Raw genomic sequence first — 18,351 nt, forward strand, 5'->3', positions numbered from 1 at the left:
CATTTCCAATTCAGACTGCTGTTGAGTGCCGTCCGTTTCTTGCATAGATGTGGTGGCGATGTCACTGGCTTGTACAGGTGAGCTAGTGGGGCTCCCCATCATGTGAGCAACTATCCATTCTCTTTTCAGCTTTCTACCTGGCTGCATAGGAGTTGGCACTGGTGAGTTTTGAGCAGGCAGCGTCGGTCTGGAATGGATGTGAATGGCCCCCAATGGACTGCCTATCTCCGCTGGGCTGTGATTGGAGCAACGCCGGTAGTCTTAGCTCTTTTCCGGGGGAGAGTAGGTGCAGGAATCCTCTTCCTTAAAAAGAAGAGGCAGCAATTTAGCATGGAAAAAAACAATTCCGCTTCCCCCACAGAAGAAAAAATTAGTCTGCACAAAGAATCCCCTCTAACTCCACGGAATCGGGAACAGAGTCTCGCTCAAACCCGTAAAGCTCTTTTAAAAGATACAAGAATTACTTATTTAACACAAAAATTTCGTTTGTAGCGTAAACGGCAAGTAAAGAAAAACCGTGTTAGAATTGATACATTGCCCCCCCTCCCCCTCGTCTCTGTCATATATTTTTATAAAAGCCTCCTAATCGTCTGTGAAATCCGTTTGCTTTCATCAAATACAATTCAAAAATATCTGTCTAATTTGGCATTTATATACATTTTATGCTGTCTTGTTGTTTTTTTTTTTTTTTTGGGGGGGGGGGATTTAGCCCTGACAACATGCTGGCGTCCAGTGTCATCTGTATAAACACATTCGGTTGAAGATCTCACCTTAAAAACAATGGAAATAATGATTCCAGACAACGCCCCTTAGAAACATTTGAACGGAATGCAATTTTTCAAGTATTTTGACACTTGTAAACAGAAACAAAAATTGATTTACTAATTTTGTAGTTGCTCATCAACAATTATCACCAATTGAAAGTGTGCAAGACTTAAAAAATAGATTTGACCCCTCCCAAAAAAAGGAATATAACTTTGATGAAGACTATAAGATGAAGTTCAATATGTATGAGAACCTTAAACCCACTATCTACAAAACATTTTTTTTTAGTGGAATGGTCACGCAAGCGGGTTTATTTTTTTTAGCCATGGGTGATCAAACAATTCGTGGTAACGAGCTGTAAGTAAGGAGTGACCCGGCTCAATAGTAACCGAAACCCTATAAAACGGAATTTTTATACCAATAGATACATCAGAAGAATCAGATTTTTATGCTGGTTTCAAATATATAAGTTTCATCAAGTTTAGTCTTACCCATCAAAAGTTACGCGCCAGAGAAAATTTGCCCTATTTTCGAAAAAAGGGGGAAACAACCCCTAATAGTCATAGAATTTTAAAGAGAATCACACCAGCGGATTCAGCGTATCAGAGAACCTTACTATAGAAGTTACAAGCTCCTATCTGCAAAAATGTGGAATTTTGTATTTTTTGCCAGAAGAAAGATCACGGATGCGTGTTTATTTGTTTATTTTTTGTTTGTTTGTTTGTTTGTTTTATTTTCCCAGGGGTGATTGTATTGATCCAGTAGTCCTAGAATATCGCGAGAGGACTCATTCGAGCGGAAAATAAAAGTTCTAGTGCCCTTTTTAAATTACCATAAAATTGGAGGGCAACTTGGCCTCCTCCCACGCTCATTTTTTCCCGAAATCACCCAATTAAAATTTTGAGATAGCCATTTTGCTAGTCGAAAACCTAAATAATATGTCTTTGAGGATGACTTAATCCCCCACAGTTCCCGGGGGAAGGACTGCAAGTTATAAACTTTGCCCATTGTTTACATATAGTATTGGTTATTGGGAAGTATACAGGTGTTTTCAGGAGGAATTTTTTTCTAGTGGGGGGGGCGCCAAAGTCGGGGGGACGAGGGAGGATATTTCCATGGAGGATATTTCCGTGGGGGAAGGAACATTTCCATGAAGGGGGTGCCAGATTTCCCAGCATTATTAAAAAAACGATCAGAAATTAAATAAAAAAACAAGTTTTTTCAAGTGAAAGTAACGAGCAACATTAAAACTTAAAACAAACAGAAATTATTACGTATATGAAAGGGTTTCCCCCCTAGTCAATACCTCGCTCTTTACGCTAAAGTTTTTTTTTAATTTAAAAATAGCTATATATTATAATTAACCGGTCTGTGTGATTCATGGGCTGGTGATTGGAACAAAATTCGAACTGTAGCTTAAAGAGCGAGGTATTGACTAGGGGGCGAACTACTTAATAAAATAAAAAGAGAATACGATTATGGAAATTCGTTACGTAAGTTCTATCGTAAGTTACGTCGAAACAAAATTTCGAGAAAGCCAATTAGCCAAAAAAGGAAAATTGATATGCGAATCAAAAATCAAAGCTGCATTAATTCAAAAAAGTTCAGAAATTGACTAAAAAAACAACAGTTTTTTTTAACTGAAAGTAAGGAGCGACATCAAAACTTAAAACGAACAGAAATTATTCTGTATATGAAAGGGGCTGCCCCCTCCTCAACGCCTCGCTCTTTACGCTAAAGTTTGACTCTGTCTCACCACTTTATCTTTTAAAACAATAAAAAACTTTAGCGTAAAGAGCGAGGCGTTGAGGAGGGGACAGCCCCTTTCATATACGGAATAATTTCTGTTCGTTTTAAGTTTTAATGTCGCTCCTTACTTTCAGTTAAAAAAAACTTGTTTTTTTTAGTTAATCATATGTAAGCGTTAGTCATAGACTATTTGAAGCACATTCGAATGAAGGTTTAAAAATCTAATGTCATTTTTATATTACAAAAAAGATTATGTCACAGGAAAGTACTGCATTCTAGCATTTTGGCCATAACAAGGCCAAAATTTTATCGAGCAAAATTTTAAGAGTTTGTGAAAGAGTGTGTACCGACGTGTTGTATACCATCTGTCGACCATACCGACGTGTTGTATACCATTTGTCCCTAAATCTACACTCAGTCGATAAAAATGAAGTGTTTTTACAGATCTTTTATCCATAAGACTAACAACTATATAGGGTAATATATAGTTATATAGTAATATAGAGTAATATATAGTAATATAATATATAGTAGTATAGTAATATATAGTGTTGCATAGCTGCACACAATGCATTAGGGTGCTGATCAATGGATTCTCTTTTGGGAAAGAGGATACTTGAGCCTCAAAAAAGTGGTATCGACCCATACATTCAACCCTTCACTGAGAGATTAATTTTAAGAATGTTCAAATGATTTCAGATTTAACCTCTGACCTACTTGCATTAGGAAGAATATATACATTTGGGATGATAGAAATTATGGAAAATTGTGTAGGAAATTTGTAAAGTTATTGCTTTATTTCTAAAATCAAATACACTAAAGGTATTATTTTTCTCGAAGTATTTGTCAGCAAAAGTTAACTTTTGATTTAAAGTGCAGGGTTTGAAGGGGCCCTAGCGTCTCTGAAATAATTATGCATTATTCTCCGGCACCGCAACTTGTCATGATACAACTTTTTTTTGACAAACTTTCGTTGGGTTCATGATTTACTTTCAAATGAAGGTCGTCCCAAGTATAATAATCTTGTCCACAGGAGATAGGTTTGTAGGAAGATATAGGGTACTCACAATATATGAACGGGGGAGCTTTGTCACCAAGGCAATGGTAAAAAGAAACTGAAGGTTCTCGTACAAAGGTCTTAAATCTTCAGAATCTATAGATTCAACATTTGATTTTCTTACTCAGTCTTATTTTAAAAATGATTAGTTTTTGCCATAATGTGCCACCACACGCCACAATAAAATATGCGGGGTAAAGAACTTCTTCTAGTGAGCTCTTTTGCGAACTATGGCAACCCTTTCAGTACGATGTCCTTCAGGAAGAAAAGAAAAAAAGAGGAGATTTTTCAAATGCTACTCCAATGCAAAATATGACAATTTATTTTAATAAAATCATTAGGTTTTCATGTGTGGCAAATTCAATGGTAAGTAGGCTATTCTATTCCAGCTCAACTCTCTCATGACTGTTTTTTCGACCCTTGTGAGAATTACGTATGTTTTTACTCTCGGAAACTTTATAGTTAAAAGAAAAAAAAACTGCACACAAAAAATTGCAAGTAGATCTATGCGTATTCTGAGAATAACAGAATATGGAGCTTTAACTCCCAAAGTCAAGGAGACAAGGAGCTGAAAGTCACCACACATCCAGAATCGCAAAAAGATCGGGCTCTAACCATGGGTGCCAGCTTGCAAAAAAGAGGGGCAGGGGGTAAGGATTTAAAAAAAAAAATAAAGATTCAAAAAAGTATGTTCAAAATCTAAGGGAGGTAAAGTTTTGATTTTCTTCAATGTAGACTAAACACTGAAAAAATATATTTTTAATTCTAGGGGGCAATTTCAAAATCTAGGGGGGTCAGTTTTTCATCCCTCTAGCCCTACAGTCACCCCATTCATTCCCATCCCTTGATTGGTTCTCGTGGCTCTATTTCCCTAGGTCAAATGGCCAGGAAGATGAAAATCTGGAATCCAACATTTGATTCTTTAATTCTATCCATTTCTGAAATAATTTGTATAGGCCACTGTAGCAATGCGACTTGCAAAAATTAACATTTTGTCAAAAAGGTCTGTAAAACTCTTTTTTTTGCATTTTTCTAAGACGACCCGCTCAATACGAAAGTAAGCAGAAAAACGAAACAGATTGAAGACATTGGGAAAATAATACATCTTTGGCCAGTTTTTGTCTATGAGGTCTCAAAACCCGTGTATTAAGGTTTTCAATTGTGAAAAAATTCAATAGCAAAGTTATTCTGTTGCCTGGCCCGCCTTGTTTTCATTTCCCCATTTTCGCAATAATGCAAATTTTGTTTCTGCTATAAAATTAAAGTGTAAAACTTTTGACAAGAACTGTCACTTTTTTCAAGAAGATCTGGACCAAGGTCGTTTCACACTTAGCATCTTTTTCGGCCATATTAGCTACGCATCCTGTGTATCGATCTAGAGCCAAACATAAGCATTTGACTCTTACGCGTCATTGCACTTTAATGCATTTTTAGACTAAATGTATAGTTTATTTTTAGATCTCAGAGTCCCGCCTTGAATATGTGGATATTGTTGGGGGTGGTGAAGGCTTCGACGCTCAAGTTACTGCGACTATTCAAAGTCGTGGTGTGGCACCTGTACTTGTTGGAGTTCGTGTAGATGGATCTGCCTACACTGGCGTAAATATTACTACTAAAGATGGACCCGTGTTTATAAGGAATGTTACAGTTACATACTCAAAGGGTAAGTCTTCCAAAACTTCACTATTTTGTAGATGTATTTTATGAAAAAGTGTCGTATCAAAGCAGATCTCTTGTGACTAATTCTCGTTAAAGCTGCAGTCAAAGCTAAGCCAGAATGGATTTTACATTTGAATATCGTTTGTCCTATGACAAAAAAGAAAAAAAAATCCCTAAGCACACTACTTAAACTATTTCTTATCTTAAAAAAAGACTACTCGCTAGTTATTCACGAGAAATGCCTTTGGAGTGCTTATATCGTTGTCATCTGGACGAAAACAGGAAGAACGTTCCAAATACGAAGCGGTTCTGAAATCAATAGGGCTGTTCTTTTACTTATCTTTGTGCTAAGATCTTACATCTTTTGACAAAGAACCCTTAAAAGTGAAATCTTAGCACTAAGATCTTGCATCTTATAACGTTCTTTTGCAAACGTCTTTCATCATTCTGCTCTGATCAGCGGTCTAAGAACAATGATGAGTATATCATCAGTTTTCTCATCATTGTTCTATATGGCAGAAAGATGGCGTCCTTTACAGTTTTTGCTAACATCAGTGAGCTGTAAGATCTTAGAACAAAGACGAATTAAAAGAACGGAAATCTTTGCACAAATATGTCAGATCTTAGATGTAAGATCTTAGTGCAAAAGAACGGCCCTAATATATCTTTAAACCGTGGTAAGGAGATATAGGGCACTTGTATTACAGATAAATCAACAGATGTGGTAGCTCTTAACCTTTTTGCAGAAAAATGTATGTCGAATATATTTTGGTGTACTCGATGCTGCGAATGCCTCTAAATTTTCATGCCTCGCTCTTTCAAACCTAAAACGAGTTGTGAATGTGTTTTTTTTACAAATTAGGATGTGTCCGTGATACTATTTTACCTTCTTTAGCCAAAGTGACTGACAGGAGAGCGAATCAAATTTATTTAACGGTTTTATTTGCTCTATTGAGTGGCACTTTAAGGGGGTTTATGTGCATTCATTTGTCAATAGTTTTATCTACCGACTCCGTATCTAGTGTGCAAATCAAGTCTAGATGAAACACGGACCTAGAAAAAATCTTACAGTGCAGAAGTAACAAATGGAAAACAAGACCTGTGTACCCATGTGACACCCTGTGAACATAGCCTTTAGTTTTTTCTGACCAGTTTCTACCATTGACTTTGTATCAAAAGATAATTCTTTTGTTTGCTATTTTGAGCTGACGAATATCTTCCTATATATGCTATTCATTTTGGTTTGCCTCCTCATCGTAATGTTTTATCTGCAGATATGAATGTATAATAAGTTGGAAGTAGTTGACCTGAGGGTGCTTGTGCAGGACGTAAGCTTTTGTTGATAGAAGGCCATCGCCAAAAAGCCTTTAGTGACTAAGATAGACCTAGACTTGCGCAAATTCTTTCTCTTACTGAAGGTTTTGGTAGTTATTGCTGTACGGTTGTAAGCTGGCTTAAGAGCTTTGGATTTTAGAATGAGTTATAACAAATGGAACATTGTTTGAAAGCAATTATTATATTATATGATATTATATAACTTAGCATTGACATTTTGACTGACGAATCAAACCCTTTTGAACCGAACTTGTTATGAGTTCGGAAACTCATTTACCAGGGCAAGGAAACAGGAAATTAGATGTGTAGGATTTATTTAATTATATGGATATATGGTTAGGGATTAGGACGTATTTTGAATAAGCAAGGCCTTAAATCCTTCTTAGACTGGGAAGGAGCTAACAATAGAATTCTAGTTGCGCACTTCGTAACAGAACAAGTACATGGTGTACACCCCTTCTCTCCTTGTAGAACCGACAGCTGGAGAAAGTAGTAAGTCAGTAGTAAGAGTAGTTGGATTTTACAGATAGTTGCTGGAAGAAGTAAAAAAGATTCCAGGTAGAAATACAGTATTTTCTTGCCCATAATGATACGAATAGGGATAGATGCATGATCCTTATCATAGTTATAACCAATGCAATGATTAGTAATATAATGACCCATAAGTTAACATGTTTCTCGCATGATGGTAACACGGCTAACCTTACTGATTATGCAGGACATTAGGGTATATAGACATACCGTTATTGATGGGAAATCAAAACCAGCACTTAATACTTGCCTACCTAAAGCTGAAATATAGGAAGTTTATTTATTTAAGGAAAATTCCGTGAGAACAGTTGGTTATGAAACGGGATAATAAAGAAGACCTATTGAATAGTTTAGGAAAATAGACTGCGCAGTAGCTCTGGGAGGAATGTTAGTGAAACACTTCAAGCTTGAAAGACGAGGAATAGGTTTTGTATAAAAAGTTTCTGAGTGGTAGATCTTACGAAAATAAGAAGAAAGTAAAGGAAGTGCCGAAGGCGTTAAATTGTTGATTAAGGAGATGTGAAATGAAAGTTCTGGATTAAATTGCCGAGAATCGGGTTGATGCACCTAGACAGCATAATTTAAAATATTGTTTTGTTATTTTACGAATTAATTAAAAAAAACTTTTTCCACACAATAAGTTTTTCAATGAAAAGTAAAGAACTCAATTAAACAAAAAATCAGCAAAAATAAAATCAAATAATCTACCAAGCGTGAAAATACCACAAATCAGTATCAACAAATACATGAAACCCATAACGAACAGAAATTACAATAAATAACCGAGTCAAACTCAAAACGAGCAGAAATTAACAGAAGTTGGGCGGAAAACCCCTATGCCTTCCCAAGACCAGAACATAATTTGCACTTTACTGAAAAAAATACAAATGAATGTGCAATGTCAGTTTAATACAAATATACTGATATAACATTTATTAAAAACATTATAAAAGCATAAACATTTATATTTTTTCAGTAAAGTGCAAATTATGTTCTGGCCATGGGAAAGCATAGGGATCTTGAGCCCTTCTCATGTTAATTTCTTTAATTTAAAACCCTTACCCTAAGGCCTGTTAGTGGGGTTGTTATCCGCTAAGACCTGATTTCCAGAACTTTCAACTACGTTAAACAAAATGGCTATCTCAAAATTTTTATTGGATGTGTTTGGGAAATTGGTGGTCGTGAGACGGGGGTTAGTTGCCCTCCAGTCACTTTCAACTATTAAAAAAGGCATTAGCCCTCTCAATTTTCAATTAAATGAGCCCCCTTTGAAGTTTTCACGACAACTATATCTATAAAAACCTTATATGCCCCCAGGGCATAACTTAGAACCTTTGCCCTGGGCGCTCTGGGGGGCTTGTCATCCTTAAATACATAATTTCCATAATTTTCAACTACGTTGAGCAAAATAGCTATCTATAAACTTTGATTGAAAGTTTATAGAAAGTTTGAAAGTTTGACTGAACTCTCGCCTTCTGATCTGATCAATGTGTACCGTCTCCGCCGGAATAATCAGACCCCCAGACTGAAGAAAGTTCTACTAGAGTTGCTCCGATCACTGTTAAATTTCTAGCAAAGATGTAGCCCGAAAAGTGTTTAAAGCAAAACCTAGACTTGCATCTACTGGTATTTTTATATCGGAGTCCCTAACAAAGTATCGCCGGGACATTTTGAATGTGGCTAAAGACAAGTACCGTCAGCGTAATGCCTGGTCAGATCAGGGCCAGATTTTGGCAAAGCCTAGTTTAGATTCAGCAATAAAGGAAATAAGGTCTATTGCTGATTGCATTTAGTATTAGAAGTTATTATTTGTTTGTTTGTTTTTTGTTTTCGTTTTTTCTTTTTCTTTTATTCTTCTGTCTGCTTAATTTTCATTTTTTTGTCCCTTTGTGTCCCTAATTTTTTTGATTTTTTTTATGTATTTTTGGTGTTTGTTTGTATTTTTTTTTCTCCACTATTCCTTATTTCAGATGTAATTGTTTTGGCTTTATTAGTTTTCTTTGAATTTGAATTTGTTTTATTCTAGTTCGGGTGACATCTCCTTCTTGGGTAAGAGACTGCTTCAATTTAAAAATAACCCAATAGATTTTCTTAGCTTGATTAATAATTCAGTAGTTCTGTCTAATAAATAACCCGCAAATCCCCATTTTTCAGTTAGTAGTAAATATGTATCAGATTAGATCAAGTATCCAAACGAAATGGTAGTTTCTCTGTGCTTCAGCTTAATGTACAGGGGCTTTGTTCTTCATTTAATGAGTTGAAAAAAATAGTGCGTACTGGCCACTCTGATTTTATTGGTCTTTGTGAGACTTTCCTTGATTCGAAAAATCAATCTCTATTGCATCTCTCTGGTTACAAGATGGAATTTTTTAAATCGAAGTTGGTTGGCAAGAGGTGGCAGGGGCGTAGGGAGGGGGGGCAGCTGCCCCCCCCCCCTTCCTAGACCTTCAAATTCAAATTAGATAGGGCTGAAAACGCAGTTGGTTTGGAAAAAGCAGTTGATAAAACGCCATCACACTATCGACTGCCCCCCCCCCCCCAGACAATATGCTGCCTACGTCCATGAGAGGTGGGGTTGCTGTTTATGTTTCGGAATGTCTTCCGTACTGAATAGACGTGACCTGTCAAGAAATGAAGAAGGAATTTTTGAATTTATATTTATTGAGATTAAAACCCAAGCTAAAACTTTGATTGTTGGTAATATATACCGGTCTCCTAGTGGGTATGTTCCCTCTTTCCTTCAGATTCTTGATGAGGTTTTGGATTATTCAATTATGTGAACTTGTCGTTATGGGTGATTCAACCTAAATTTGTGTGACCGGAGGTCATCCTCGTCCTTGGATTTTCTTTCAATAGTGCTCGCTTGTGGAACATTCTGCATGCATTCCAACTCGCATTACTAACACTACTGCTTCTTTGCTTGATAATATTTTTTCATCGTTGACTTTGGTGCAAAATTTTGTGTTGACGAGTGATATCTCAGACCATTTTCCTGTTTTTTCCACGTAGGATTTTTCCGATGCGTTGCCAAGGAGGAACCAAGGAGCTGGCTTTTCCAGCTCCTTGGTTTTTCCAGATTGGGTTATTATTGTTCATATGGATAGAAATTCTGTGAGACTTTCAATCTTGTATGTAGCTGAAGCCATCATGATCTCTACAATAGGGTTTTCTGACAGCTAAACACACTGTATATAGATGTTTAAATACAATGAAACATTGCTTATATATAAGAAAATCAATCATAATTTAAAATCGTCAAAAACGAAGCCATGTAGCACAGGGCGAAGCACTCAACTGAGCATGCATGTGCAACTCTTTTGAATTATTTACATTCAGTTCTTGACTCTGGTCTGATATCTGCTGCTCTTTTTCTCAATGTACGAAAAGCATTTGACTCATTAACACACAAGATTTTTCTTTGGAAACTGTCCCATATTGGCATAAGAGAGAATGCTTAGTCTTGATTTCTATCATATTTATCTGGTCAAGTCATCTCGGTTGATCCGCACTTTTCTAACCCTTTCGGGAATAGAGTTCGGCATTCCACAAGGACCTGTTATTGGCCCGACGCTCTTTTTAATATACGTCAATGATCTTATTAATGCGGTTCAAAATTTAAAACTTACCATTTGCTGTCGGCTATGTCAACCAGCATCCGTCATTAATCGTGACAGGAGTTTGTCCTTACCGGATGCACTTATTACTATTGCTGATGACAGAACTCTTGGCACAGCTGGCAAAACTGGGTCTGATCTTCGTTCAAAGATAAATGCCCTTTTCGAAAGAGTTATCCAATAGTTTGATGTAAATTATCTTGCCTTAAATGTCGGGAAGTCCTTTTTTCTCATTTTCTCCAGAGTTTCAAAGGCTTGCCCTGACTTAAATGAAATACACGTATCAAGAGGTTCTCTAAGTAGACCTAGGGATCATTATTTTTGATTCCTAGGCATCTTGCTTGACGGAAATCTTTCCTTCAAGCAACATATTGACCTGATTAAAATGAAAGTCTCCAGGAGTCTTGGAATCCTTAGAAAGCTTAAACACATATTTCCAGGGTCGATTCTTAGAATCTTGTTCTACAGCCTAGTTTAGTCTTATGTTTCATATTGTTCTGTTATTTGGATGACAACTTTTCCCTCGTCTCTGATGCCACTTTCAAAACTTTATGATAAAGCAAGGACTCTTATTAAGGAAACTAACCGATCTTCACTTAAAACCTTGCTTGATTAGAAATTTCTCTATTTTCTTTCTTGTTCTTATTTCATCTTTTTACAGTTGCACTGCCATCTTCCTGCTGCTCTATGTAATAATATATCTTTTGTTTCTGATCAATCGACTTATCATCTCCGCACTTCCAGCAATTTACAGATTCTTCATGCTCCATGAGTGAGGTCTGATTTCAACCCTCTGACAACTTCAACATTATTTGGAAAACGCTCCCTGTGTCTGCACGAAGCTGCCACCCGTTTTTTTTTTTTTTTTTTTTTTTTTTTTTTTTTTAATGTGGATCATTGTATCTTATGATTTTTTTTATCTTATGATTTCTCTTTTGTTGAGTCTCAAAGGTGTGAATGTATGATGTTGAAAATATGTTTGTTTTTTAAGTATTTGTTTCATTTTTGTTTCTCCCCTGTTTTTTTTCCTGGCCATAGAGCCTTACGGGGGAATTTATATTGAAGTGTATTTTGTTGAGTTTATTTATTGAATAAAATTGATTGATTGATTGATTGATTGAATGTTATTGGGGAAATGGTGGGCGGGAGAGGGTGGTTAATTACTCTCCTCTCACTTATGACTATTAAATTAAAAGGGCAATTTCAATTTCCAATTAAATGAGCCCTTTTTAAAATTTTTACAACAACTTTCTATATAAACCTTAGATGTCCCCAGGGCATAACTTACAACCCTTGCACTGAGGGCTCTGAGGGGGTTATCATCCTAAAATACCTAATTTCCAGAACTTTCAACTACGTTGAACAAAATGAATATCTCAAAATTTTGATTGGATGTGTTTGGGAAAATGGTGGGTGTGAGAGGGGCGTTAGTCGCTCTCCAATCAATTTCAACTATTAAAAAAGGCACTAGCCCTTTCAATTTCCAATTGAATGAGCCTACGACAACGCTTTCAATAAAAACCTTATATGCCCCCCGAGACTAACTTACACCTCTTTTCCTGAGGGCTGTGGGGGGGGGGAGGTTGTCAACCTAAAATACCTAATTTTCAGAACTTGATACTATGTTGAATAAAATGGCAGTATTAAAACTTTGATTGGATGTGGTTGGGAAAAAGGTGGGCTTGAGAGGGGGTTTAGTTGCCCTTAATTAACTGTCGACTATTGAAAATGGGCACTACCCATTTGAGTTTCCAATCGAATGAGCTTTTTTTGAAGTTTCTACGACAACGCCTTCTATAAAAACCTTATATGCCCCCATGACATAACTTACAACCCTTACCCTGAAGGCTGTGGGGGAGTGTCTTCGTCAAAAACATAATTCCTATCTGGGAATCAACTACGCTGAACAAAATGGCTATCTCAAAAATTTTGATTGGATGTGTTTTAAGAAATGGTGGGCGTGGAAGGGGTGTTAGTTGCCTTCCAATCACTCTCGGCAATCAACAAGGGCACAAGCCATTCCAATTTCCAATTGAATGAGCCCTTTTCGAAGTTTCTACGACAACTTCTTCGATACAAAGTGCCATGCTCTAAAAAAATAAAATAATAATACAATGTGCCAACATCGTTCTTATATGCCCCCAGGGCATAACTTAAAACCCTTGCCCTGAGGGTTGGGGGGGAGTGTCCTCCTCAAAAATATGTTTTCTTTCTGGAAATCAACTATGCTGAACAAAATTGCTATCTCAAAATTTTTATTGGAAGTGTTTGGGGAAATGTTGGGCGTGGGGGGGCTAGTTGCCCTCCAATCACTTTTGACTATTAAAAAGGGCACTAGTCACCTCAATTTCCAATCGAATATGTCCTTTTCGAAGGTTCTACGACAACTTCTTCGATACGAAGTGCCCTGGTCTAAGACCACGAAAAAAAAATTAATAATAATACATTGTGCCCACATCGTTCTTTACTTAGGCAGCGCTTTTGTGCTGCCTATGAGTCGAAAGGAAGTAGTCGGTCTGGACTTATCACAGTTAAAAATGAAAGCAGGTATCACAATCAGTGATAAGAAAAGCGTAGCAGAAACTTTAAGGAGCGATCTGCAGAAACTTTTGGGGAATATATCAAACTTTTGTAAAGGTGTTTGAAACTGTATGGAAAAGAACGAGAAGATGTTTCCCTTTTTGGAAGGAAAGGAAGATTTACTTTGCAAGGAGAATTTAACGATCGTACAAAAAGGATTGGAAAAAAATAAGACCCAAGTAGTATGTTACGTTATACTTTGCCGCCTTTATGTTCCTTCCGGTGTTACTTGCGTACGTGTTTGGTGGGTATAATCTGGTTTGGTGGGTCTAATCTGGTTTGGTGGGTATAGTCTGGTTCGGTGGGTATAGTCTGGTTTAATGAGTAAAAAAGGGGTAATTAGTGATAGGATAATTTTTTAACATGAAATCTCTGAATAAAATATTTTTGGAGCATGTACTTGACGATGAATAAAAGGGTTAAGGTGATTAGCAATTACGAGCGAGGATATCCCCATTGGTTCCTGCCAGTAGGCTACGCATATCAAGTTGAAAATTTGATAGAATGAGGTATTTGAGGTGGAATATTAATGTTTTGAATAATAGGAGTGTGATTGATTCTAATTAGTGGATTGGATAATTTTTTAACATGAAATCTCTGAATAAAATATTTTTTGGAGAGATGAGTTGATGGTTTACTGTATAATACACAAGTGACGTTTGAATAGTATTGTCAATTTAAAATAGGGTCTAACATTTTAGTATACTAAAAAGTTGATACTAAGAGGGATTTAGATGACAAAAAAAGAAGTTCAATAATGAAATTCAGAACAAACCTTAGAAATCATTGCAAATCAAGTAGTAGGGTGTAGGGGAGTACGAACCATCAAGGATCATAAGCACCAACGACACTAACCAGCAGAAACATTAACTCTCCAAAGGTCCCTTACCCTCAAACTCGTTGGGCACCTCCTCCCACCAACTTTTTGGCCCCCCTCCTCCCTATTTTTTTTTTGATTTTTTTTTAACATGATATATTTTTTTCAACTTTTTTTTTACATGTCTTCGAATGAGATGAAACAAATTTAAATTCAGTAGTAATCTGTCGTGGTTTACCTTGTCACAGTTACATTCTCTTAATTTTTCAAAGTTCATTTTGAATTTCTTTCGTTGAAATGCAAGAGTTGGAATATTTCAGTAGTGTCTTTTTGTGCTTTACCTCGTCAGGTTTACCTTGTCACAGTTACATTTTCTTGATTTTTCAAAGTTCATTCTGTATTTCTTTCATTGAAATGCAAGAGTTGGAACATTTCAGTAGTGTTTTGTTGTGATCTACCTTGTCAAAGTTACATTCTCTTGATTTTTTAAAGTTCATTTTTTATTTCTTTCGTTGAAATGCAATAGTTGGAATATTTCAGTAGTGTTTTGTTGTGCTTTACCTTGTCACAGTTACATTCTCTTGATTTTTCAAAGTTCATTTTGAATTTCTTTCGTGAAATGCAAGAGTTGGAATATTTAAGTAGTGTTTTGTCGTGGTTTACCATGTCACAGTTACATTCTCTTGATTTTTCCAAGTTCATTTTGAATTTCTTTCGTGAAATGCAAGAGTTGGAATATTTCAGTAATGTTTTGTCGTGGTTTACCTTGTCACAGCTACATTCTCGTCATTTTTCAAACTTTATTTTGGATTTTTTTGTTGGAATACATGAGTTGAAGTATTTCCATAGTGTCTTGTCGAGGTGTAGCTATTAACATAGTAATTCCTATCTTTTTTCTATGTTCAAGTTGAATTTCTTTCTCAAAGATTTAGTAGTTAGAAGGCGTCATTATTGTTTTGGTGTTCTTTGACTTTTAATAATAGCCTTCTCTTGCGAGTTTTAAATCATTAATGAAGTACTTTTGTTGAAGTGAACTATTTTGAATATTTATTACTTCGCTTGTCTTGGTTTACATTTTCAATATCACATTATATTGATTTTTAGAAGTTCATTTTGGATTTATTTCATGAAATGCAAGAGTCGGATTATTTAAGTAGTTTTTCGTCGTGGTTTACCTTGTCACAATTACATTCACTTGATTTTTCCAACTGTATTTTGAATTTTTTTCGTGGCATGCAAGAGTTAGAATATTTCAATAGTATTTTATCGTGGTTTACATTGTCAATGATACAATATTTTGATTTTTCAAAGTTAATTTTGGATTTATTTTTTTGAAATTCAAGAGTTGTAATATTTCAGAAGTGTATTGTTATACTTTACCTTGTCACATTTGCATTATCTTGATTTTTTAAAGTTTATTTTGGATGTTTTTTGTTGAAATGCAATAGTTCTAATATTTAAGTAGTGTCTTTTTGCGCTTTACCCTGTCATTGTTATATTCTTTTAATTTTTATAGTTCATTTTGGAATGTTTTCCGTTTAAATTCAAGAGTTGAAATAGTTTATTAGTGTTTTGTAGTGCTTTAAATTTTCACTGTTACATTCTCTTAATTTTTAAATGTTAATTTTGAATTTCTTTCGTTGAAATGCAAGAGTAGAAATATTTCATTAGTGTTTTTTTGTGCTTTACCTTGTCACAGTTACATTCTCTTGATTTTTAAGAGTTCATTTGGAATTTCTTTCGTGAAATTCAAGATTTGGAATATTTAAGTAGTGTTTTGTCTTAATTTACCATATCATAGTTAGAGTCTCTTGATTTTTAAACGTTCATTTTGAATTTCTTTCGTCAAATGCAAGCGTTGGAATATTTCAGTAGTGTTTTGTCGTGGTTTACCTTGTAAAAGTTGCATTCTCTTGATTTTTCAAAGTTAATTTTGGATTTCTTTCGTTGAATTGCAATAGTTTGAATATTTCAGTAGTGTTTTGTTGTGGTTTAACTTGTCACAGTTACATTATCTTGATTTTTCCAAGTTAATATTGAATTTATTTATTGAAATTAAAGAGTTGGAATACTTCAGTAGTGTTTTTTCTTGGATTACCTTGGCGCAGTTACATTCGCTTTATTTTTAAAAGTTTATTTTGAATTTCTTTCGTGAAATGCAAGAGCTGGAATATTTCAATAGTGTTTTGTCGTGGCTTACCTTGTCACAGTTACTTTCTCTTGATTTTTCAAAGTTCATTTTGGATTTCTTTTGTTGAAATGCAGGAGTTGGAATATTTCAGTAGTGTCTTGTTATGCTTTACCTTGTCACAGTTGCATTCTCTTGATTTTTCAAAGTTCATTTTGGATTTCCTTTGTTGAAATGCAAGAGTTGGAATATTTCAGTAGTGTTTTGTTGTGCTTTACCTTTGTCACAGTTACATTCTCTTGATTTTTCAAAGTTCATTTTGAATTTTTCTCGTGAAATGCAAGAGTTGGAATTTTTCAGCAGCGTTTCGTTATGGTTTACCATGTCACAGTTGCATTATCTTTATTTTTCAATTTTCATTTAAATTTCTTTCGTGAAATGGAAGAGTTGGATTATTTAAGTAGTGTTTTGTCGTGGTTTAACATGTTACAGTTAGATTCTCTTGATTTTTCAAAGTTCATTTTTGATTTATTTTGTTGAAATCCTGGAGTTTGAATATTTCAGTAGTGTTTTGTTGTGCTTTACCTTGTCACAATTACATTCTCTTGGTTTTTCAAGGTTCATTTTGGATTTTCTTTGTGAAATGCAGGAGTTGGAATATTATTGTTTTGTATTTTGCAAAATTATCATACAAAATACTAGAGTTTACGATCAAAAGCCTATTTGTTCACCCTGGAAACTATTCAAATATAATTTTTGCTGATATTGAAATTAGTGCGTAAATCACAAACTGACAAAAAATACCCAGAACTTTTTTTTCTTATAGCCTTGACTTTGAAGACATTTCTTCATCTTAATTGGCTTTAGAAATATCATGCAAAATAAAACTAACCGAACCGTCGTTGCTTTGTCAAATTTTGAGCAAACAAAAGGATTGTAACACCTGATTGGCTCGTTTGTATGCAATTTCAAGCCAGTGAAAAGAACGAAACGTCTTTGAGTCACATTAAAAAAAAAAAGTAAATTCAATATTTCTTTATGATTCAATCCCAACGTCCCCCCGCTCTGAGTGTTGAAAATGATTTCACGACATTATTTCAGTTTTTTTTTTCTTGCCCCAAACTATTTTTTTTATCATGAACCCTTTAGACATCAATTTGATCAACTTGGAGAAAGTTCAAATAGAATCGTTACTGATATTGATATTTAGTGCGTAAAATACAATCTGACAATTATATCCAGAACTTTTTTTCTTATAGTCTTGATTTGTAGCACATTTATTCTTTTGTACGTGTGGCTTGTCTAAAACCTACAGTTTGGGATCCTATTTGAACTTTTCAGGGCTAGGTTTCTTAGTTTCTCATAGGTGTGTGTTGTCTCAAACCTACAATTTCAGTTGAGCAGTGTGCTATTTCTGACTTTTAAGAGCTGGGTTTCTTATTCTCTCATAGGTGTGTGTTGTCTAAAACATACAGTTTGAGGTGGGTAGTTTGATATTTCTGGCTATTATGCGCTAGGTTTCATAGACTTTTGTATGTGTGTGTTGTCTAAAACCTATAGTTTGTGATGCTATTTGAGCTTTTCAGAGCTAGTTTTCTTAGTCTCTCATATGTTTGTGCTATCTGAAACATACAATTTGGGGAGTGTAGTTTGATATTTCTGTCTTTTTTGAGATAGGTTTCATAGCCTTTTGTATGTGTGTTTTGTCTGAAACCTATAGCTTGGGATGCTTTTTGGGCTTTTCAAAGCTAGGTTTCTTAGTCTCTCATAGGTGTGTTGTCAGAAACCTCCACTTTGAGGTGGGTAGTTTGATATTTTTGGCTTTTCAGAGCTAACTTTCTTAGTATCTCATAGGCGTGTGTTGTCTAAAACCTACAATTTGAGGTAAGGAGTTTGCTATTTCTGGCTTTTATGAGCTAGGTAACAAACTATTTCTGTAAAATCTGAGCTAATAAGGGTTTTTGGCCGTAAACTCTAGTTTTTTGTAAAAAAATTATGGAAAATATAACTCTCTGATTCAAATATGAAACTTAAGTCTATTATTGGATCGAAAAATAAAACCATTTCTAGAAAAGCTGATCGAAAACGGTTTTTGACAATAAACTCTATTATTTTA

At 35.2% G+C, this 18,351-nt stretch overlaps 1 protein-coding gene across 1 annotated transcript in view; it reads left to right on the plus strand.

The window, feature by feature from the left end:
* The first annotated feature begins 192 nt into the window (after nt 1-192).
* Nucleotides 193-18,351, plus strand: part of LOC148950486 (protein bark beetle-like) — a 113,429-nt gene continuing 95,270 nt past the window's right edge. Inside the window, 2 exon segments of the mRNA XM_089091877.1 lie at nt 193-282; nt 5,030-5,234. Coding sequence (XP_088948003.1) covers nt 193-282; nt 5,030-5,234 — 295 coding nt within the window.

Source organism: Artemia sp. Qi Xiang Cuo, chromosome 7 (assembly GCF_049724085.1).
Source record: "Artemia sp. Qi Xiang Cuo chromosome 7, ASM4972408v1, whole genome shotgun sequence".
NCBI lineage: Eukaryota > Metazoa > Arthropoda > Branchiopoda > Anostraca > Artemiidae > Artemia > Artemia sp. Qi Xiang Cuo.